The sequence below is a fragment of the Lonchura striata genome, chromosome 1 (genome assembly GCF_046129695.1).
Source record: "Lonchura striata isolate bLonStr1 chromosome 1, bLonStr1.mat, whole genome shotgun sequence".
Lineage (NCBI taxonomy): Eukaryota > Metazoa > Chordata > Aves > Passeriformes > Estrildidae > Lonchura > Lonchura striata.
The window spans coordinates 83,251,895-83,275,254 of record NC_134603.1 but is presented as its reverse complement, the minus strand read 5'-3'; the positions used below and the strand labels follow the sequence as shown (position 1 = coordinate 83,275,254).

The following is a 23,360-nucleotide window of genomic DNA, read 5'->3' as shown; positions in this document are numbered from 1 at the left end:
CTCTCTCAACACCTTCTCACAGGACTTACTCTCCAGACCCTTCCCCAGCCACATGCTCCAGTTCCTCAATGTCTTTCTTGTAGTGAAGGGCCCAAAACTGAACATAGGATTCAAAATGTGGCCTGACCAGTGCCCACTACCTGGGGACAATCACTTCCCCATTCCTGCTGGCCACACTTTTGCTGATAGAGGCCAGAATGCCACTGCCATTTTTGGCCTCTTGGGCACTGTCTGGCCCATGTACAGCTGCTGACCAGCAAGCCCGAGTCTTTTTCACCAGACACCTTTTCAACCACTTTCTCCCAAGTCTGCAGCACCACAAGGGCAGGTCCTGGTACTTGGCCTTGTTGAACTTCAATCCATCAATACAGCCTGTCCAGAGCCCCCTGCAGATCCTTCCTATTTACTAGCTGGTCAATATTCCCAAAAGTTTATCGAGTCTACTCAAAGTAAGCTGGCATACATTATATAGAAGAGCTTAACATGGGTGGCATGACTGTCTAACATGCATACATTTGTCAAAAAGAAACAGACTGCAACAAACAACAGTCCAAGACATCTTCCTGCTCAGCCTGAGCATGAGTACTAGAAAACAAAGTTAATGCACCCTCTCTTTACCTTTATAAAGCTATAATAAATCTCTATAAAGAGGTATTTTGTTGGAAAGGATGAATAAATATAATTGCCTGGCAAAAGATTCACAATAGTACAGCCAGGATGAAAACAATCCCCCCTACTGGCTGGCCAATACCCTTACCTACAGATAGTTCCAAAAGTCAAATGGACTATTTCAACCCCCAAAATGTATGGTTCATCCCACACCTGTAACCCTCCCCTGAAACATCAGGTGTCTGTGACCCCATTGGCCCAAGTCTTGTTCCAGCCCACCTTGAAGCCCCCTGATAAGGGGTCTCTGAGGGGCCAGACGGTCACTTGGAACTTCCACCCTTTCCTAGAGCATCCTCTCTACCCCTTGTCTCTCCCCTCCCCCATCCCCTCAGGCCTCGCCACGTGCTGCGTCTGGCAGCTCCAAGCAAGACCTTTCACCATCCCTAATAAACCTTATATCCTAAGAGCAGCCTTCAGAGATCTCTCATCTCCATTCATCAAAGCTGTCCTGGAGCACAGCGTTCCCTACAGTATTTAAATTTGTAAATCTATACATTTTTGATATTTTATGACATAAAATGGAATGGCTGATAAACAATTCAATTTACATATTTAATTTGCTTTTTTTTTTACACAGAATTAATAGAGTTAATTTTCTTCACAGTGGCTAGTAGGGTGCTATGCTTTGTATTTGTGCTGAAAACAGTGTTGATAATATAGGAATGTTTCAGTTATTGCTGATCAGAGTTTACTCAGAGCCAAGGGATTTTCTACCTCTCACACCATCCTGCCAGTAAGGAGGCATCTGCAGAAGCATCTGGGAGGGGACAGCGCCAGGACACCTGACCCCAACTAACCAAAGGGATTTTCCATAACATATGGAATCAGCATATAAGCTGGTGAAAAGAAGAGGAAGTGGGATGATGATATTCACAGTCTAGGAATTTGTCTTCTCAAGTGACCTTCACATGTGATGAAAGTCTGCTTTCCCAAGAATGGCTGAACACCAACCTGCCAGTGGGAAGCAGTGACTTAATTTCTTGTTTTGTTTTGCTTGCATGCACAGCTTTTGCTTTATTAAAGTGTCTTTATCTCACCTTTGTTCTTTTTCTCACCTTTGTTCTTTCTGTTCTCTCCTCCATGCCACTATGGAGAGAGAGAGAGGGAGGAGCTATGTGGTGCTTAGCTAAGCTTATGGTTACAACATTTACTAACATCAGAAAACTTTCAGGGGATGAAATAAAGTTCAACCAAATAATTATAGTAATGATCTAGCCTGTTCTTACATGTGGTTATTTAAATGTTTTTACAGACTTTTCTTAAGTTTCATTTTGTAAAATAAAGGCACACAGCTAGAGTAATACAATTACAAGGCAAGTAAAATATATGAACTTTATATGATTTACAATTGTGTGTTTTTATTTTATGTTACCCATTTTACTATATGTTTCTATACTTTGGAGTTGCAAGTCTAGTAGCAAGGTGCATCTCTCTCTTATTCTACAGCTGTGCAGTCCTAAGTTGAGGTGTCCTCTTGTAACTGCGCGCAAACAAAAACATCTTGTGTGTAACAAAGAATTCAAGATGGAAGGGTTGGACTATCCTTGGACGTGCCTGTTACTTTTAAGGATTACTAGCTGTAGGTTAAAGGGTTAGATTACAAGCCTCACTTTTACCTGGCCAAAGTCAGATAAAAGGAGTCCTGGTGGTATGCCAAGCAGTGTAGCTTCTTGCACTAACTGGATTCAGATGAGACGTTTATTCTGCAAACCAAGAGGCACAATAGATCACTAAAATTAAAACACATTTATTTGTTTGCTATACCTTTCCTTGCAGGAGGTCACAAGCAACTCCTAATGATTTCAGGTTGAAGATGAAGCCTTCCACCTGGAGTTTTTCATTTTATCTGAGTAGCCCTCAGTTTTATTATTTGCTCTTTGAAGGACAGACGCATGCATGATTATTGCAGGACTGGAGACTAACAGGTGCTGGTCAGTAGAAATCTTCTGGGCAATTATTGCTGTGTGGGAGAGAGAAATATCTCTTTTTACCAGAGAAAAGTGGAAGATAGACCAGGGATGCCATGTATTTTTTTTCTGTGTAAGGATCTAAGTGGCCAAATGGGGCAAACAAAGTAGACATCAAGAAAATTTCTAATCTCTGATTTGGCTAAGAGACACTAGCGGTCAGCCTGCACAAATGGGCCTGAAGTCCAGTAGTTCAAACTGACAGCCTGAAATTGCAACACTCATTATTTCCTGTTTTGCCTGATCTTAGTAGAGAACAAACTGATTTTTGAAGATAGAATTTTCTGTGTAAGATTGTAATTTGATGTTGGAATAGATACAATTTTAAGCTGCCCTGTAACATAGAACATAGTGGTAATATTGTACAGGCTCATGCTACTAGCTAAATTTAATCCATCTATGTTTTTCAAAGATCACACTGGCTAGCTTTTGTAGAGGATCAAGTGTCATCACACACCCTACACTTTCAGTAGTGTAGGGTGTGTGTAGCAAAATCAGTATCACTTCCCTGCTGCACACTAGATAATTTGACAAGAATATGGTTTTGTGTCCACACATGATGCATGTGGAATTTTTGCTGCAGGGTGATTTGCTAATGCATTCTGCAAGTATGAACAGTTATGGAGACAAGGTCTGCATTAATGATAAATGTTATATATTCTTCTGCACTGAAAAAAAATATGCAAGATTCTGAGAATAAAAAGTATGGGAAATGAGAGGAGAACCTGATAAGCATATTGTCAGGCACCCTAAAAATTACTTCTGTTGGGGCTGTGCAAATAACTAATTCCATAGTTTGGTTTCTGAATTGAAAGGCTAAAAACCTCAGCAAACTGTTATCCACTACCAAAACAAAATCCAACATGATTTGCTTTATTCAAAGTTAATGTAATTTTTTCCCTTTCTTCATAAGGGATTGAAATTAAACACAACAGACAAAACCACTGGAGGGTTTCTGTAGGAGTCATCTTTTTACTCAGATATACAAGAGGCAGTACGCTCATCCAAAATGAGAAATGTCTAGATCAAATTGTTTTAAAGGGGAATCTGAATGCAGCAGAGAATTTGAAAGCAAGGCAACCCAAACACTAGTTCAAAGTATTGTGCAGTGAGAGTCATGGTATCTTTTGTTGATACCTTTTCCATTTCTATGAATACTTATTAATAAAATCTCTGACTCCGTGGTGACCCAGCTACTACATGCAACATTAAGGACACTGGCCAGAACTGCAGAAGACACTTGGAATGCAGATACATATGCATACAGATATTTGCACACATAATTCAGCATTGCATAAGGAAAATTTAGCTAGCTGCACATTGTCTGGTAAACATGTATGGAGTAACTGCACACCATCACCAAAGTTCTAGTCTGTCTCCCAGAACCAGCATTACTGCAGTTTTGAACAATACTTCAGCAAATCTGATTAGTCTACCTGGAGTGGCAGTCTTGTGGTCCTGAAGCTAGAAACAGAGCTGGCTGTCTCAGCCCCATGCTTCCTAATTCCCAGCCATTTTTGAGTGCTTCTTTCAGTTTCTTATATTAAATAGATTAAAATTTCATGCAGTGTAGTGAAGTACACAACTATTTATTGAAAGACAGGTGCCACCAATAAATACATTTCTCCAGTCCCAAAGGTTTGAAAAACTATATTTGATTTCACAGTTAGTTTTTAAGATAGCAATTCCCCCGTTCTGTATACTTTGCTACTTTCCAGTTGATTTTCCACTGTCAATTCTAATTGTGAGGAAGTACAAAAGTAACATTTAGAAGGGAAGGAAAGATCTAAACAAATGGCTTGAAAGAAGGCTTTATTTTGCAAACATACTTGTATGTACTTATGAAATTAAATAATATTTAAGATATTGAATATATTTAAGGTAGTTTTGTGGGCTTTGAAGGTTTGCATGAAGACAAATATTTTCCTGGCCTGCCTTATATAAAAGCAACAGGCACTTTTCATATCAACCTGTGCTACAAGTGCATTTCACCAAGGAAAATTATGTGTATTATCCCCAAATTTAGTGCATGAATATGCATTAAAATATTCGTATTAGCAGGGCAAGGAGGGAATGTGATTGACAACAGGTCTTCAGCTTGGAAAGAGAGATGAGGAGAGTTATGAAAGCCTACAGTGTTGTGAGTGGCACAGAACAGGTAACAGTAGGATGACTATAAATGTCACAAAACGAGAGCTGAAAAGCACAAAATCAATTAATCAGATAACAAGTCTATGACAAATAAAAGGAATTTGTTTTACACAGTGCATACTTAGGATATTAATTAGTACCCAGTTAGAGTGATGACCACAAAACTGTGGGGACAACAAAACTATAAAGATGCTGAAAGAGACACTTGTAAAATGAGAGTCTACAGGTCTTTAAAGACAGTGGTGCAGTTGCTTTTCAAATTAAGATGGCCTCAGAAGAACAATTATATCTCTTCCTTGGAGCACAGCTCCACTTCAGGAGCTACTACACCTGAAATCAATACATGGTGAGCCACATCTTCCTTACTTATATCCCCTTTTAGTCAGATGGCAATCATTTCCATAAGAAGCAGACTCTTTCTGTGTTGAATACATCCCCCATTCCCCATCCCTATTTGCTCCTTTCTTTCTTACTTGAGAAGGGGTGAAGTACTGCTGGAAGAACAGCTGGGGTGTCTTAAGACCAGGAGTCCTTCAGGGAGCTGAGTGACAATGCTTTTTTTGTTGTATGGGCAGAGGATGATCTGAAATTAAGGAAGTGGATACAGAGAGATGGTGCAGTGGGAGTGAGGGGAAGTGCTCACATGCTCTTACTGAGCATGAATAGAAAAAGCAAAATTCCAGGGAAAGGGACCCACCTCACAATAATTAATTATTCTTAGCTGTTTGCTCCGCAGAGGATGACTTGCTGCTGAGATTTATAGATAACAAGAGAAAAAGCTTATACCAAGTGGATGATTGTAACTATTTGCTCATTATCTAAACTTGATTCTTGGCCTTTGCTTTTGGTGGAATTGTAATCTAACATTTAGCAATGCAACAAATGGATGATGCTGCCATGAAGGCCTGTTATTAATTGTGACCGCAGATAATAGATAAGAGGGTAAGCATTACAATGAATTTTAAAATAAACAGAATCTGTCTGCTCCCTTTTTCCCCAGCTACACTTTCAAGGCTGTTTGCATGATTCCAAAAATGTGCCAACAGAAGATATTTACTCTTGCTCACAAAAATAGTTTTACCAAAATTATCCTGTAGGGTTATTACTACAAATACATCCCATGAGGAAAATTCACTATAAGTAGGACACAGAGGAAGAAATCTCACTTACATCTTCATCTATGGTGTCTGTCTCACACAGTCAACACTTTAACTCCAGAAAGCTGTGTCTGTTCAAAAGTCAAGACCATGGTCTTTCCTTCCCAGTAAGAGACTTGCACAGAAATATCAGGGACTAATTTTACCATTTTGGGTCACAATTCTCAGTGTTAAAGGGCTATGTTTTCTAGGGCAGAGCATTTGGATGAGACAAGAAAGTCTGATGAAAACATTCAGTCCTTTTTAACATGTAAAACTGATACTTCAGAGAACAAAAATACAGGACTGATCATAAAAATTGAACTAGGTCAGCAGCAGTTCTTCTCCTCTCATAACACTCTTGAGTGCTGCCAGCTGGAAACTCAGAGTATGTTATGCCACAACAATAGTAGAATAATTTTGTAGCCTGTAATTATGTCTTAATTCTCACTCTGGTTCTAGAGCTATGCTAATATAGTGTGCGAACAGCCACAGAAAGTATTTTGGTGTACTTGTGGCAGCTAATTAGCATATTTCACAATTACACTGAGTTTTACACTGCAATGCATTAAATTAATTTCACAAGTGTAAGAGAAAAGTTTATTCTCTTCCCTGACCTGTACACTGCATTGGAAAAACATTTGCAGGAATATTTAGGTATACTATCAACAATAATGGCATTTATGTGTAATGTTATTGCTTTTGTTGTGTTTCTATATACGTGGATAATATATAAAATAAGACAGGTTGCTAATGTGTTAACAAGAGAAACACAAAAAATCCATTTTGTTCTCATGCTGGATCCCAGAAGTAGGTTTTCAAAGACAGGAATGGCAGGCTTGTTTAAATACCATGGAAATTCACTTATGGCACCTTTATGCCTTTAAAAATCTGCAGCTTTGGATTACAAAATAACAGAATTAAATCTAAAGGCTTTGATCCTAATACCATTTTTACACAGCCAGAAAAGACATGCAGTACTCAAAGAGATGTCTACTTATTACAGAGTATGTTCAGCTCACAAACAACATATTCACTTAATTCATAACAGAAAATACTTATAGACTTGTGTTACTCCACACATAGGAATATACTTGCTAAAGAAATTGCACGAGAGGCAGTAAAATTGTGTGAGGTACACAAGATTTGAGGACTCTGCCATTTTGTTTGGTGTAAGAAACCACCACGCCACAGAGGTATTCCAGTGTCACTCTGTATTATCACCTGTACAGAAAGAAAAACTAGTCCAAACATTACACACCAACAGATCATAGCAGGTTTAAGCTATGACAGGTTTAAGCTATAAAAGACAAAGATTGTTGTCTTTTTCCCAAGCTGGAAATGGAACTTGAGATAATTTTAGTAAGGAGGTAATATAAAAGGTGAACTTTATTTGAAGGCCTTCAGAGGCAGTTTTGGAAAGATATCCACAAAAGCCCATCCCTCCCCAGAGGTAAGTACATTTTTATAGGTTCAGAAAATTATCATAATTGATAAAAAACACAAATTAGGAGGACAAGTGGGGATGCAATTCCCCTCCTGGTCCAAGCCCCTTCTCTGGAGTGCTCCCTTCAGCACTAGCTGTACTCTGTTCATGAGATATATCTCGAAGAGTGGTTCTGAACTTTGGTTCCCAGGAAGAACCAAGATAGCATGGAGCCTTTTACCCCCCCGGGGCTTGGAGCTCTGGAATTTGTTTTGTCTTTCTGCTTCAGGAAAGGCCATGGAAAAGTACTGAGAAAACTAGCTACTAATACAATAGGTGACAGAGCTACAAATATATGTGTGAAGAATACAAAGAAGATATAGAAGAAAAAAAAAGGGACAACCCAAATTGCATCAAGATCTGTGAGTAACAGCAGTAAGGTCTGCAATAAAGCATTTTCTTTGTCTATTGTTTCCAAATATGCTTGGAAGGCTGACTGATAAAACTGTATGAAATAAACTATCAAATAACTGAGGTGACTTTTGAGAAGAGCTATTGATTGCTATCACAGTTATTCTTATTATTAGTTGTACAAAAATATATTAATTCTTGTTATCAATTATACTTATTCAGTCTCCAGTGCAGCCTCTTGTGCCCAAAATGTTGACTTTTCTTATCAGTATCATGAAGGCAAATAGGTTATATAACACTCAGTGAGAAGAAAGGTATTTACAGTGCATCTAACAGGCACCCAAAAACATACATACAGATAAATAACCACAATTTTATATTGCAAAAGTATATTGGCTTTACCTCAGCCCTAAAACAGATGCCTTCTGGCACTGGAGCTGACAGTAGCTGTGGAGTCAGCCTGTACCTTCTCTGAGCTCTGCAGATGAAGAGTGAAGAGTGTGCAACCTCTGGGGAGGAAGACCTGAAGCAGATGGGGGAAGGCAGAACTTCCCATGTAATGGAAATGCACACATGCCCTAGCATACAATTGGCAACAATGTCCTCATGTTGTTGACATAACTACAGCCATCTCAGGAGAAACAGAGAAAAATAAATAAGGCTTAGAAACTGACCTGTTTTTCATTTTCATCCTCCAGTCTCAGCCTGTCCTCAATGCAGTTCCTGGCCTGAAGGAATGCCTTCCTCTGAGCCCTTTCTGTCAAAATCCTCACAAAGACCCCATACAAATTTACAATGACAAAAAGGATTGCATTGGCCACAAGCTGTAAGAAAGAAAGAAAAATAAATTAATATTTTAAAATACAGATTTTTATTTTACACTTTTGCTCATCAAAGATATATTAAAAAAAAACTTGTTAAAAACTGTGCTGTGCTAGCCACATCACTGATGGGTATTCACTTTCTGCCGTGAAATAATTACAGCAGCTACCACCAATCTGGACAAGCAATCTTACATAATACAGAATTTTGCATCTGCTGGAGTTAGTTTCTTTTAGCTTGTCATTTTCATTCATCATCATTTCTTTCATCAGCCCATTGGCAGATCTGTCCATAGAATAAGGAGAGCAATATCATCAGTATTTGTTCAAATATACCCTGAAAACTAAATCTGAATTTTCTTGTGCCTTTGTAAAAACATTATTGTCCCTTTTGTAATAGTGGAGAAGACAGGGACTGATGAACCTGTGACTGCAAAAGATGTGTGCCTAGGTATCCCAAGCTTTGATATTTTATCATTTGCATTTGGAAAATCTATTTCTCTTCCCCTATTCACTGTTAGCAACCATTCTGTACTATTTGAGAAATCATCCAAAATATCATTGATGCTATCCTGCAGCAGATCTCTCAGAAGGTGCTGAGTCCTTTCAGATGATGGCCCTTAGCACAACCCAAGGCCCACCACTATGCAATAATCAGCAACCATGAATTACTTTGGAAGTACTTCTATAAACAGTGTTTTTGTGAAGGACACAAAAATGACTCAGCTGCCTTTCTGGGTTTTTAGATGTTTTAATAATGTGTGATAAAGTTACTTAAGTAACATAAATAAATGAACAGTGGTTTGTACACAACCTCCCTATCAAAAGGAATTCTGTCCAAGTTTCTCACCACATCTCTGAAACATGTCTTCAGTATATAATTTCTGCAATGCAATGTGTATTTAGTTAAGAGGAAGTAATGCCTTTTTTGCCAGTGTCTTTTCAGTGTCAGTATCTTTATATACCAAGAGCCTACAACGTCATGATAAGAATTCATGGGATTCACAAATTCCCAAAAATCAGAAATAAGCTGGCATTTAAATTGGCCAAGAGTAAGCAAAATAAGAGCAAAGAAAGACATTACAGCAAGGAACACAATTCATGTTAAGTTCCTGTGCACCTAAACGAGTTGAAAAAGACTGTATAACTGACATTTGTTTCCTACTTCAAGGTATATACATTTCAAGGTAATGCACCTCTACTGTTGCATGATCTACCAGCATAAATTGGAGAGGAGACCAATTCTTTTGTTTGCACAGTATAATGAGTCAAAGTGTGCCAACAATATAATCAAATTTTAAGAAAAATAAGACCACTGATATTGTTGTAGAGAATGCTTCCTAACAAGACAAGGATTGAAGGCATTATGGTAAGTCAATATAGTAAACAAAGATCCAATATGATGCCTCTGATGTTTTTGGAGAGAGTTTAGGAAATGCTCCACTCTGCAAAAATAAGAAGCAGGAAATTTCTGATGTGCAGAACTAAACATAATAAACATCCTACATCTGAATAGTGGGAAGAATTGAAAGACTCATTCTGAGTCAGTTTTATATACCTTCATGGATTCACAAGTCTTTTAACTTTTACCTTCAAACCTGGTTGTTATTAGTTAACAGGATATCAACAACAAATTCCCTGCAAACATTTTCACCAACACAAAATCCAAAGATAATCTGTCACAATAAAAGGAGCTTTGCTTACCCTTAGTGCTACTTTTCCCCTCAGCTATCAAAAAAGAAACAATTATCTTCCAATAGCTATAAGCAGTGAAGAATATTATAGGTTCTGCCCGAGAATGGCAAAATGCAGGTTCATCTGCATTCAGATGAATTTTAACCTCATAGTCACATATACCACTTCCTTACATGCTACTTCAGATGACAATACAGATAGTAAAACCTTGAAGATGAAATGCATATCATGAAATGCATAATGAGCATATTATTTCATTATATAGGCTGAGTATAAACAGTCTGCAATTCCCATTCTGCTTTATTTTGCTTGATCACAGAGAACTGTTTGAGGTATATCAATTTTTTTATCACAAGTTAATACTTAGTAAAATGAAATGACTGTAGAAATTCCAATGGAATCCTATTTTTGGAGACATAAATATGACCACACTCACCTTATCCTTGCATTTTGTCATGTCAAAGTGTAGTGACAACAGTGTATTTTAAAGCTAATTCTTCAAGTGCAATGGTATAAAAATAGAAAGGATTTTTAAAGGTTGTATTCAAAGACAGTGAAGAGAGCCCATAAAATGAACAGAGCTGACAGATACAGACAGTGCAACTACTTGACCCTGCCCATATACAAAACAGCTGGTAATAACACACGGTGAATAGCTATCTTTTTGTGCTGATACCAGAGTGATTCAAGACATAAATAATTACCTCTACAGACAATAAAAAAAAAGTCAACTCAGTTTCTGGATTTCAACTAGAAGCAGTCAAAGACCATATATTCTAACAATCTGCCAATTGTTCTGGGTCTGTCATCATGATTTCACGCAAGCAACAGTGATCACCTAGTCTAGGGGTAACCAGTAGGTGGGTTCCTGCTACTTTCAGGCTCAGCAGGGTAAGTAATTTTCTGATATGCTTTGAACAGTTTAAGATAAAACAGGGGCTTAGCTGTCAGCTCTGGCCTGCAGGGAATCAGTAAAGTGATAAAGCAAGTAAAAGATTAATAGATTTCAAAATGTGAGAAAGGAAAGTAGGGCAGATTGTCTCCTGAGGTAAGAGTTACTTTCCTCCACAACCAGTTTCTACTTAATTACTATTTTTCCCCCAATTGCAACAAAATACTAGTCTTTCTCTCTATGCTTCTCAAATGTGTGCCATTTTCCAGTCCTTTCATTTTAATATGTACCTCTACCTACACACATATATACATATACATATACATATACATATACATATACATATACATATACATATTACATTATGTCCCATAATTCCAGGAAAGATTCTGAGACTTGCTGTTAAAACTAAGGAACATTGAAAAGGTACTAAGGCATTCAGAACTGCTGAAATGTCAAGGATTTTCATTTTAGGTCATTCCTACATTATTTACCATACTACCACTTAGTGCTCTTCAGGTTTCAACATCACTTTCTATTTATAGAAATACCAAAAAACTATTTTACTTGATGCAACACAAAATGGTTCAAAGATAATTTTATGCTGCAAACTTTAAAACAATGTTATTCTTTCAATCCATAATGAGATTACAGGTCAGCCAGAATACAACAAGGTTATCAGACTCATGAAAGCATGTTTCCAAAAATTTTTTGTCACTGTCAGTGAATCCTGTATCATGCATTCTGCCTATTGCAGTATTTCAGTATCAACATTCTGAGCTTTAAGATTCTCTAGTCCTTAGTCAGTTACATTCCCTGCCAGCAGATGAATTCTGGCATGGTTACTTGTGTAAGAGTGTTATCAAAGGCAGACTTCAAATACAGCTAATCCTTATGGGTTGCCTAGAGGCTGGAACCTCCAGCAGCTGTTACAACCAAATGCCAGTCTCTCTCTACTATTTATTTCTCCAGTGCATTTTTTGGGTCTCAACTTACTTTTGGAAGGGAACTTGAACTGTGCAATACAGCAAAACCCATCAAGGGGTTAGCAAATAATTCTGGCAGTAGACATAGGTAACACACATATGCGTATACAGAGTTTGAGGAGTTTAATTAAATATCTCCTTTTTATCCCCCAGATTCCTCTTCCTCTTCTTGAGTTTCCCACAGAATTAGCTGAGAGACTCTTTGAAGAGTCTTTTGAAACTTTTTTAGTTATTCTCTCCTTTTTCTTTCAAAGCAAGAATGCTCATGTGGGCTTTCATGGATGCACTCGCTCTTTCTCAAATAAATGGTGAAAAAATATTCTACATATTGTTATTTTCTTTTTGAGAGGACTCTGTTTACTCAGCAGACATTCTGTTCTCAGGTTAAGAGTTGCATAGTAGATAGTTCAAAATTAAAGCTGGTTTTCACTGCAGAGTAGCTTTCTGTTTATACTACAAAATTATCTCAGAAAAATGTGGCTGTTTCCAAAAGTTGTAAGTGACTTCTGGATCACAGAAAACCTTTTACAAAGCGGTATTCATATGGGTGGTTACTGAAGTGCCCAAATAATCATAGGCTAAATAATAAAAAAGGAAACTTTAAGAGACTCCCCTCAGAATTTCATTGCACTTTCTAAAAGGTGGACTTGTGGTGTAAGTAGGACTTCAATAGCTACCACTCCTACAATTATAATTTAGTAGCTAATATCAGTATTTCATTTATTCTCAGAAGCATGAGTTCTCATGAAACTCATGAAGTAGAGTGGAACATGTAGGAGATATGGCCAGCATTTCCATATGAACATCAAAATTTGCAGGAAAAGGAAAGATCTATGCAATTCCTGTATATCTTAATCCTTAGATATTTGATTAGATATTTCCAGTTTTTCCATTAATTGAATTTTACTTCAAGTGATTTCTGTGCCACTATTGTTGCTCCTGTTAGGCTAATATAATATTTACTCATTCTGTCAAAATACTTTGAGATACAGCAATACAATGCACTATTTTAAAATATGAATGTCTATTGTGAGGAATGTCTCTAAAGAAAGAGTCATGAACAGCTTACAAAAATGAGTTAGCACTTCTATCACTAAAACCCTTCAAAAGCAAGACAAGACTGTGCTCTTTATGAAAATTGTTGGTATCATGAACAAGAGTTTAAACAAAAAATAGTTTCTTCTGTTATGGAAAATACTACCATTAGAACAGTGCTTTATTTACTGTACAGTGCTATACTGTACAGAGGAGAATGCACAACCAGGTCTTGATTCTGACATGGTGTTGTTAAGTTTAGAAATTAATTTAGTCAACTCACTTTGAAACATTTTGAGCATGTTTAATTACTAAATCTGCTCCCTCTGATTGCTGAAGTAGTGTAAGAAAGGAAAGAGAACTTTTTAGTTTGTGACAGTTTCCAAAAACGAACACCCTCCAACCAGAGAAAGCAGCTAAACAATTTTTCTCCAAATAAATGCATTTCCATTTTGAATAAACATCCCTCTATTTTTTTGGTAAAGTTTTGGTTCCAGCTGGCTTATGTCATATGCTAAAGAAATGCTGTTGTACTGTGCTATTCACATGGTTTCTGCATTCATTTGTAACCTTCTGAATCTACAGCATACTCTAAAAGGAGATTAGTGAATAGTTCTTTCAGTGACAGTGAATGCAGGTGTAGTGCAGGTGTCTCTGCTGAGGAAAAGACAGTAGCACTGGGATGTCTTTAACCATACAAGTAAAGAGAAATTATTATGATATGAAGGATGCTAAGTACACTAACCACAGCCAGTTTTTCTGACATGTACAAACACAATATGTAATTGCAGAAATCTGCTTTGTGTCTCCCCATTTGTTTGCATACCTGTTTGACCAAAGTAAAAGACACAATTTAAAAAAAATATTTTAAATACATGCCATACACATTTGTAAAAAAGTTCCCTCTACAAAAGCAGAGTCACTGAAAGCCATCAAACACACCAGTCTTAAAAATTTCACTTATTTCATCGTTCTCCAAAAAATATGCCCTTTAAGCTTGGAAGCATGCTCTAGGAGAAAAGTTATAGTGCACCTCTCTCCTACATTATAGACTGTTGTCTGTTTATCTTGCCCAAAGCATTTACCTCTAAGATTAGGTAGCAGAGACTTATGATGGAATAGCAGAAGTAGAGTTGATTGAATCATAAATTTTGAATCCTAAATCTTACGCAGCACTGAAACTTAAAAAAAAAAAAAATTATAAATGTAACCATGATTACATATATTTATTTTAATGAAGTTGCAAAATGGCAGCTTTCTCCTCATCAATACCCTCACTCAAGCATATGACGTGAATCTATGACATTAATTTTGGCCTCTTTTTTGAGATTCTTAAATTCTGTGCCTTTCTTAGGGAATTCTGAAAGGAACACACAATTCCATCATTTATACCTTTCCCAAAAGCAATAAATTAAATCTTTGTTTTGATGTATCAAGACTTCTGAGTTTGGGTTGAGGATTTTCTTGTTGTTTTTTGTTGGTTTGGGATTTTTTTTTTTGTTTTGTTTTCATTTGGTTGGGTTTTTCTGTTTATTTTTGGGTTTTTTTGTGGCTTGCTGTTTTTTGGGAGGTTGTTTTGTTTTGTTATTTTCTTGTTAGAAAGACAGAAAGCAGAACTTATGCACAAGAACTTTTATTATTTTCTGCTTTTTTTAATGAAGAAAGAAAGCTGTTTTTTAGGGAATTTGAAAAATACCATACAAAAGACTTACAGGTAACCTATAATAGAGCACTGCTATATGAAATTTTAGATAAAAGGAATAAAGAACTGGATGGTAAATACAGGCTGAAATACCTTTAAGCATAACTTCTAAATTATTTCAAACTTTTCCAAATAATGAATGATCTCATAAAAGCTGTACTTCTGGGGAGAAAAAAAAGGCCAAAGCACACAGCAATATTCTTTTCCAAAGGCTGGAAAAATTGCAACAGTACTGTTTGAAACTTCCTAATGATAAGCACTGGGCTGTTGCACTTCAGATATTAAAAAAAAAATTAAATGGTATTTGTCTCCACCTGGTCCCTGTTTTTTACATCTAATGAGTGCCTAGTGATACACGTGTGTTATTGACATTATGTGAACGATATTAGTTATTTCTTTTGGTCTCATATTTGTATGAACAAACCCAACTGATGTTAATATGAACAGTCTTCCCATATATCAAACTAGAACTTCAGCTAGATAACTGGAGGTTACTTCTAGATAAAGCAAAAACTCTCCAAAGTCCACAGAAGTGGGACTATTCAGAAGAGAAAATCTGAAGAATATTACCTCTGAGGGAAAAAAAATTTCTTAGTCATCCATATTACTTTCTGGGTATACAGGAGAACTAGCATTCCACAGTTTTTCAGTATATGAGAGGCTATGAATGCCTCTCAGAGAAGATATGACAGATGTGATACCTCAGATACAGCTTTTTCTTGCTCTTATTGTGTACTGCACTCCAGAGTGTGTAACAGGTTCACAGAACAGCACATACCTTAAACACAATAATATGGTCTCAGTCACTTCCATCTATGGAAAGACGACACAATGAGCTACTCAAAAAAACCCAAAATATTCTTACTAATGCCTTATGTGTCACATCCCATGTATTTCTTAGTTCTGGGAAGATACAGGCAAATATTATCAACGTGGTTTAGGAATGGTATTGCTCAATTTAGTGTTCGTGCCAAAACACTCCAAACCATGAAAAAATACTCCAAGCCATGTGCAAGTTCTCTCACTCCCTCCTTCCCGTCCCTGTCCCTGTTTTCCTGCAGCAGCTGGAGAGGAGAATTGGAAGGACAAAAAGCAAAGATCATTGGAGAAGATAAGAACAATTTACCAGGAACAGCAATTTAATAAACAAGGTAACAGCAGCAATATCACTGACAGAGTGCAGAGGAGAGGCAAATGATTCACACACAATTGTTCACCACCAGGAATACCCTGAGCATGGGAATACTCCTGCCCCTGGAAATGATGGGAGGTGATATAGGATAACCTCTGGGTCACAGCCATGCCTCTTGTGGCTACTGCCAACGTTAACCCTTTCCTAGCTGGAACAAGGGCAGTTACTTATATTTCTTTCCTGATTTAGCTGTTGCATTCTTTTGCAGTGTATTTTAAGCCATCATAGAACAAATAAGCCCCCAGCTCTTCAGTATACTGGAAGCATACTAGTATACACTTCTGTACACTGGGAAGTTTGCTATGGGTTTGGGGTTTTTGGATATTGCAATTGCTCCTAAGCATGATGAATAGCTTCTGTCTCTCACAAAATACTTGTAATATGTTGCCAAAGCCATTTAAAAGAATTTCTATAGAAATTGTGGCCAATATTTTTATTTATTTATACATGCACAGAGTCCAGGTCATCAGCCTCTGAAGTTATTCTGTATCAACCCGAATTCTCAGCTTTCTACTTGTTTCTGATTAGTTAGTATAATGCTATGTTTTGCTATTAGAGCATAATGCAGCAGTTTGTTGTCCAAAATTTATTTGCATTTGCTATATGGAATACATGGTTCCTTTCCCCCATAAGAATCAACCTATCCTTTTTTTAAGCTGCAGTAACTAAATACATCAAGTTTGTGGGAATATACAATCCAAGCTAGTTTAAAGCCTTTAGTGGTACCATAGTTGCTAGGTGACCAGACATTCAGATCTTAAGTGAAGTTTTTTTGCATTTGAGTCCTGTGCATGGTCACAAAACAGCAGGTAGTGGCCTCAGTTTGGTGCCTAGCTGCTGCAGACAGGAAGCATTTAATAGAGTACAGGTCTTAGACTACAGATGCAGAATGAGGCCATAGTTTCAGTTCAGCAAGGGCAGAACATTTTCAGATTGTGCCTGTAACAACCCAAAGTGGAAGACTACCCAGTCTTAGTGAGACAGCCTCTTTCCAGGCCTCCCTGCCATGCACCCTGTGCAGCCCATTCTGTGCCACACTTGGAGTGAACTCATTGATGCCTTATGCTGCTGTGGCATGATCTGGTTACACACATAAAATATACAATGTCCCCCTTGTAAGGTCTGGCTTTCTGAAGAGTGACGGTTATGTCTTGAGCCCCTGTATGTTCTGACAGCTGGAACACACTTCCAGCATTTCATTTAGGCCCTCTCAGTCAGCAGCTTTAGTTTAGTTTTCAAAGTATTTTCTATGAAAACTCTAAAGTGCTATGTGAAGTTTTGCCAATAAACGTTGCTATCTTTTGTTTAAATGAAAGAGACAGGTAAAGATCACAGAATGCTATTCTTTGAATTCTGACCAGGATGACTTTCTGGTTTGGTTTTCTTGGGCTTCTATAGCTATCAAAATACTCAGAAACTCACCCCAACTTTCATTTCATTTCCTCCTGCTTAAAAATTCTCTGGTGGGTCTCTTTTCTGCTTTGAATATTTTTTTTAGTTCTGGATAGCTTAAGGTTGTCTATAAATTACGATTGTACGATCTTAAGAGAAATGCCCGCCAGTGATAGAGCTGATGAGAAAACATGGGTTTTCTGAGTCTGAGCTCTGCTCTCTAGTGATCAAGCTTGGACTTTTCAAGCCTAGGAACTGTGCTGCTGGGGATGAAATACTATCCCCAGGTTTACTCTGCGTACTTCACAGCCACTGAACCATCTATCTGGTACTGAAATGGTGTTCTGTGCTGTACACAGGCTATTTCCAAAGAGGAGTTGAATTTTGCAACTGCAAAGTTGGGTGCATAAAACCTGGAAATGCAACATCAATCCCTAAAACCTCTAAGTGCCCTTTTTGCTTTTAGCTTCATGGTATTTTTTTCAAGGTCCAGGAGACAGCCATGGGTACAATCAAGTCCCCAAGCCAGTGTGTGTCAGTTAGGTATGATTACAGACATATCGTAGATGAGAAAATAAACACAGATTCAACTCAAGAAGCTGTCCAAACATTATGCTGTAATGGAGCCATCATCAGGAAATTATGCTGAAATACATTACTTATGATCCGATATAACAAATTTAAGTAATTTTTGTGACCCAAGCAATGTCAGGTACACAGTTCCATATCAAGTATGGAACTTCACATTTATTTAATGCTGCTAAAAAAAAGTTTGTTCCCAAAATGTCCAGAAGTATACAGAAGTCTTCTAACAAATTACCTTGAAATTAAATTGAATCACTAAACTGTGAGGAGTTGGTTCTCTCTCACTGGTGAAACACCTGGTCCTTTACCAGATGGAGGTAAAGTGAGGAAAAAGTTCATGTCCTGTTTCCCTAGCTGTCTGCGCACTGTTAAAATGAAAACACAACTGCATCAGTACTAAACTGATGTCAGTCAGTTTCCCCTTGCACCAAAAAGATTGCCTGCTAGACCTGACAACTGTCGTCTTGTCTCACTTTTTTTTGGTCTCCATGCAGACATTTGATGCAGTTGGTGAATGATGTCACTTCTGGTCAGTTGTCCTGAAAAATGAAAGTGTTTGCCTTGAGAAAATCATGTTCTATTACACAGAGCCCAGTTACTTTTCTCCCCATTGTGCTTTACAACTTGCAAGAGCTGTCTTTATAGATAATGAGATTTTGACTCTGCAGGGTCATTTAAGCTACAGTATCTTCTGTCAGTGTCGGCATTTGAGAGTTTTAATACTGTCAGAGTTGTACAGGAGCTGCTTAAGAAAAGATGGATAATGTTAGCCACCTTCTTGTTCAACTTTGAAAATTATTTCTGTGATATAGACATATAGAATATGTCACTAAGAAATTGATTAAATAAGAGATTGATAGGAAATTTAACAGAACAAATTCTGGTCACTCTTGCACTTGATGGACAGATTGATTAGGACCACAAGAGGATATTCCTCTGTTTTAATTATTGTAATTAACAATTTAATCAATCAGTCAATTTTTTTTAAAAGAGAAGCCAAATAAATTCTAATAATTTAGCATCAAATGACTAAACCACACTGATTTTCAGTTACTGATCCTAAAAATCAAGTTTATTGCTGGAACCTCTGTATGGTAGTCTGTCTCTGTAGTATTTTTACTTTAAAATTAATCTGAACTAACACTAGTGCAAATCACACTACTTCTGTTCATTTTTAGGCATCTTCAGCAACTTCTAGCTCCAGCTGGAAGTTGGAGTATCTTTCATTAAGTCCAAATGCCAGCTAAAACACTAGTGAGAGAAAATCCATAATGTTCACACGAAGTTCTGTCAATTTTAGAGATACAACCCTACGCTTTACATTACATAAATAACAACAGCCCCAGTGCAATAATTTTTACTAAAACCCCAAATACATAGTCTATAATCAACTAAATAGGCTATAATAAGCTAAATTTTGACAGTAGTCACTTCACATTATCTGGTTCACTTTTGTATCTACATGAAAGTCAGAGTGATAGCAGGCTTTCTGCTTTAATAGCTTAGGCTTCCCCGCTGTGTTCTAAAGATTTCATTATTATAGCTATGTTATTATTGCCAGGCTATCTACATGTCTCTAACATTTTGACAGTTAAATTCTGGCTGTTAATATGTTGCATTTGCTATGTTGCCTTGCTTTGGCATGTTGAAAAGAACCCCCAAACACATTTATTTAAAAAGACAAATTTTTATATTGAGTAACTTAATGGGTCTATCTTGATAAAATTAACTAAGCACAAGAACTAAGATTCAAGTTTTAAAGAGAACTCTAAATAACTTTATTCATATTAATATGTGTGTAATTATGCTCAGATTACATAAATTATGTGTTACATTGTGCTCATGGGCATTCTGTCCTCCTTCCCAGGGACCTCTGTGGCTCTGATCAAGATAACCCTGGACCCCTCCTTCCTGCCCCAACAGGGTTGCCGGAGAGCCAAAGAAGCCCTCGCTTTCCAAAATCTAGATAAACCCCTGACATTTCCTGTTCATCCTCTTTTGCCCCACTCTCCCCACGGACATCACAGAATAAAGAGAGCTGCACCAACATATATCGGGGTAAGAGCCTCTTTTGGAAATCTTTGCCTATCTCCTGGTATTCCTCCCCTCAAAGTTGTGGATCTCTGGTCTAGTCTGATAATTTAGGGGGCTGAGAGGTGGGGAAACATCAGTTGGCGCCCCAACATGTGCTGCCTATAAGCCCACGAAGGAGCTGGAGACTCTATTTCAGAGGATCTCGATAGCTTTTTGGGACATTCAACTGCCCTACTTCTCTAGCTGCCTCTAAAGGCTTTGAGTGACAGGGAAAAGTCGGGGACCTCGCCTGAGCACCCTCAGGTGAGCCGTCTGGAGAGGGATCCGACGAGTTCACAGACGAACCCCACAGTTCACAGACTTGGTAAATCCTCCGATCGCATCATCCCGGGACCGCGTCCGGCTGGGAGGATTATTACCATAGTGATTGCGGGGACCTGCATGCGAAAGAAGCCAGGACACCCTGCGCAGGTCGGCTTGGAACGAGCAGGCTGTTCGGAGCAGAGCGCTCTGACTGACAGTACCCGTGTTCCCGGGGTGAAGTGACGGGAGGGAGTTTTGGTGCTCGAGCACAGCGGCGGGGAACCCGCCCGGCCCTGAGAGCAGGAGCCGCTCCGCCGGCGGCGGGACGAGCGCCCCCCGCTTGGATTCCCGTGCTACGGCAGGAATTGAATTCGTGCTGTATTACAAAGTCTGGTGGAGAACAGACCATCAATAGGATTAAAATAATGGGTGCAAAAGTATCGGTGGGACAAAAGAGCACACTAAAACAACTTAGCAATATTTTAAACAAGGTAACATTCCCAAATAAGCTCCTAAAGAGCTTTGTATACTGGCTATCAACAGAAATAACAAATTTTACTGTGCAAGAACAAAATTCGCTTTCTTTTTGGGACCAAATTGGACAGATATTAACTTTAGAAGTCGAAGATGGTGAACATAAAACTTCTTGATTTATTCCAATATTTTTACAAGCCCAAAAAAAGATTTTAGAATCAGAAAAGAGCATACAAACACAGACTAACAGTCCGAATAATCCTTTTTCACCCACCTACCCACCTCCTCAATATCCCAGCTCAGATATCCCTTCACCCACGCTATACCCCCTTCTAACACTTGCTTCTTCTGAGAAATATAGTCTGGATTTCTCCAAAATCGAAGAGTTCTCTTCACAGAGCCCTGCAGTGCCTCTGAAACACACGTGGGAGCATAATGGCGGCGACCACACGCTCCGACCTGCTCCCCCTCACAATCCTTTCCTGCCTCCACCCACCCGCCCCTCCTCCAACCTCTTCCAATCCCTTCCAATCTCCCACAGCCCCCCACACCCTCCTTATCAGAGCCAGCCTCCACGTTGCCTCGGGAACGGGGGCGGGGCCGGCCCCTGCACAGCTCCCAGCCCCGGCGCTGAGGACGGGGCCGGGCACGGCAGCCCAGCGGCTCACGGCATGGGCGGGGTCGGAGTTTCTACCGCGGCACAGACAGCCTGGGAAGGGTGGGGGAGAGCTGCTTCTCACCAGGACCCATGGGGTAGTGCGGGCAAACCCCTCTGCCTCTACCAGCATTAGAGATTAATCTATACCATCTATAGCACCTGTTGTCTATCTAGGTAGGAGAAACGGTACCAGAACATACCAACCACTACCATATAGAGACAAAACAGAGATCTGCAAAATACAGAGAGAATTTGAGAGGTCCAGTGAGATTTTTAAAGGTATAAGAGCAACTTTTAATTCAAATGAAATGGTACCTAAAAATATCACTGATTTATTTAAATGTTTACTAACACCTTCTGAATATGAGATATGGGAAAATAAGTGGAAGTTAGCTTTGACAGTAGTTTTACAAGAAATACAACAAGCACCCAGTGATGCCATGGACAGTGATGGCAACCTTATTACAATGCATCATTTATGTAGTACAGGTGACATACAATGCCCAGAAAAACAAACCAGACTGTTATCTAGGTAGGTTTTGGAAAATATCTGTAATGTTGCAAAAAAACCCCGTTGTATCAATTACCAGTAACTGAGGCTAAGGGCAGCTATATTAACATTAAACAGTTTCCTTCAGGGAGTTTTTTACAGTTTGTGGATCGCCTGAGAACCCAAGTTGAAAGACAGGTGCAAGACCCTAGGGTACAAACAGAGCTGATTAAAGAAATGGCTCAGAGGAATGCAAATGAGACCTGTCATAGAATTAACCTCAGCCTTCCTCTAGACCCATCACCTCGTCTCGCTCAGATGATTGATGCCTGTGCCAGAAGAACAGAGCTGCTCGATACCCCTGACAGTCATACAAGAGCTGTACAACTACAGCCTCCTGCCATGGCCACACCAAGTCCAAGGAGGCAACCAATGCCATCAGACAAGCTGCAGCACATCATCTGCCTGCGTTGCAAGAAATCAGGACACTTTGCCAGAAACTGTCCTCACAACCACAACCAGAGAAAGATCAACAAACAAAAAAACTGAGTGCACAGCGCATGCCCGCTGCTAATACAACTACGCGCCAAGATATAAATATAGCAGGACCCACATGGGAAAATGCCTCTCTCTTAACAAATAAGGGGGAGGGTGGGACTCATGGTGGGGGGGGGGGGGACAGAAAAATAAAAATGTAAAATGTACAACGAACAATGAGCAAGGTTTGGCAGCTGCTAGGCAGATCTCGCCTAGTGACTGCCAAAGGATTTCATTTCAGATCCACTGATTGGGAAGTCATTATAGTGGACCTGTCAAACATCTCACAGGACCTGCAGATGTACCAAATGGAACCGGACAGTGAGTATTTTGTTATTGGGGACACAGCATACACACCTCCAGAGATTGAAATAGTTCCCATGACTACTAAGGGGAAAATATCCAGTCTTATGCTGTTGGCATGTGGTTCACACCCTCCATTCTACCTAGAAAAGGGGCAAATTCTGGCACAAGCCATTCCCATCCCAGTAGAATTAACAGTAGAAGGAAAATCACCAGAAGTCTACTGGGCAGAGGTGGTAGGAGAGGATAGACCCTCGATGGCATGCAACCTAGCCAATGGGTCAGAGCACCTTCAGGTGGAAGGGGTTCTGGACACAGGTGCAGACATCACAGTAATACCTAAAACCATGTGGGCACCCCACTGGGAACTGCAACCTGTGGCAGACAAACTTCAGGGCATAGGAGGAACCACATCGGCAAAAATTTCAAGAAATGTTGTGCAAATTGAGGGACCTGATGGGAAATTGGCAAGTGTTCGCCTATTTGTGGCAGACTATAAGG

At 38.9% G+C, this 23,360-nt stretch overlaps 1 protein-coding gene across 2 annotated transcripts in view; it reads right to left on the bottom strand.

Annotated features, from left to right (window-relative positions):
- Positions 1-23,360, bottom strand: part of ADCY1 (adenylate cyclase 1) — a 153,615-nt gene that overhangs the window by 95,269 nt on the left and 34,986 nt on the right. For both annotated transcript variants that reach the window (XR_013340445.1, XM_021543139.3), the window contains exon 2: positions 8,435-8,584. Coding sequence is in view for 1 of the 2 variants with exons in the window: in XM_021543139.3 (XP_021398814.1) it covers positions 8,435-8,584 (150 nt within the window). In the remaining variant the exon portion in view is untranslated. The remainder of the gene's footprint in view (positions 1-8,434; positions 8,585-23,360) is intronic.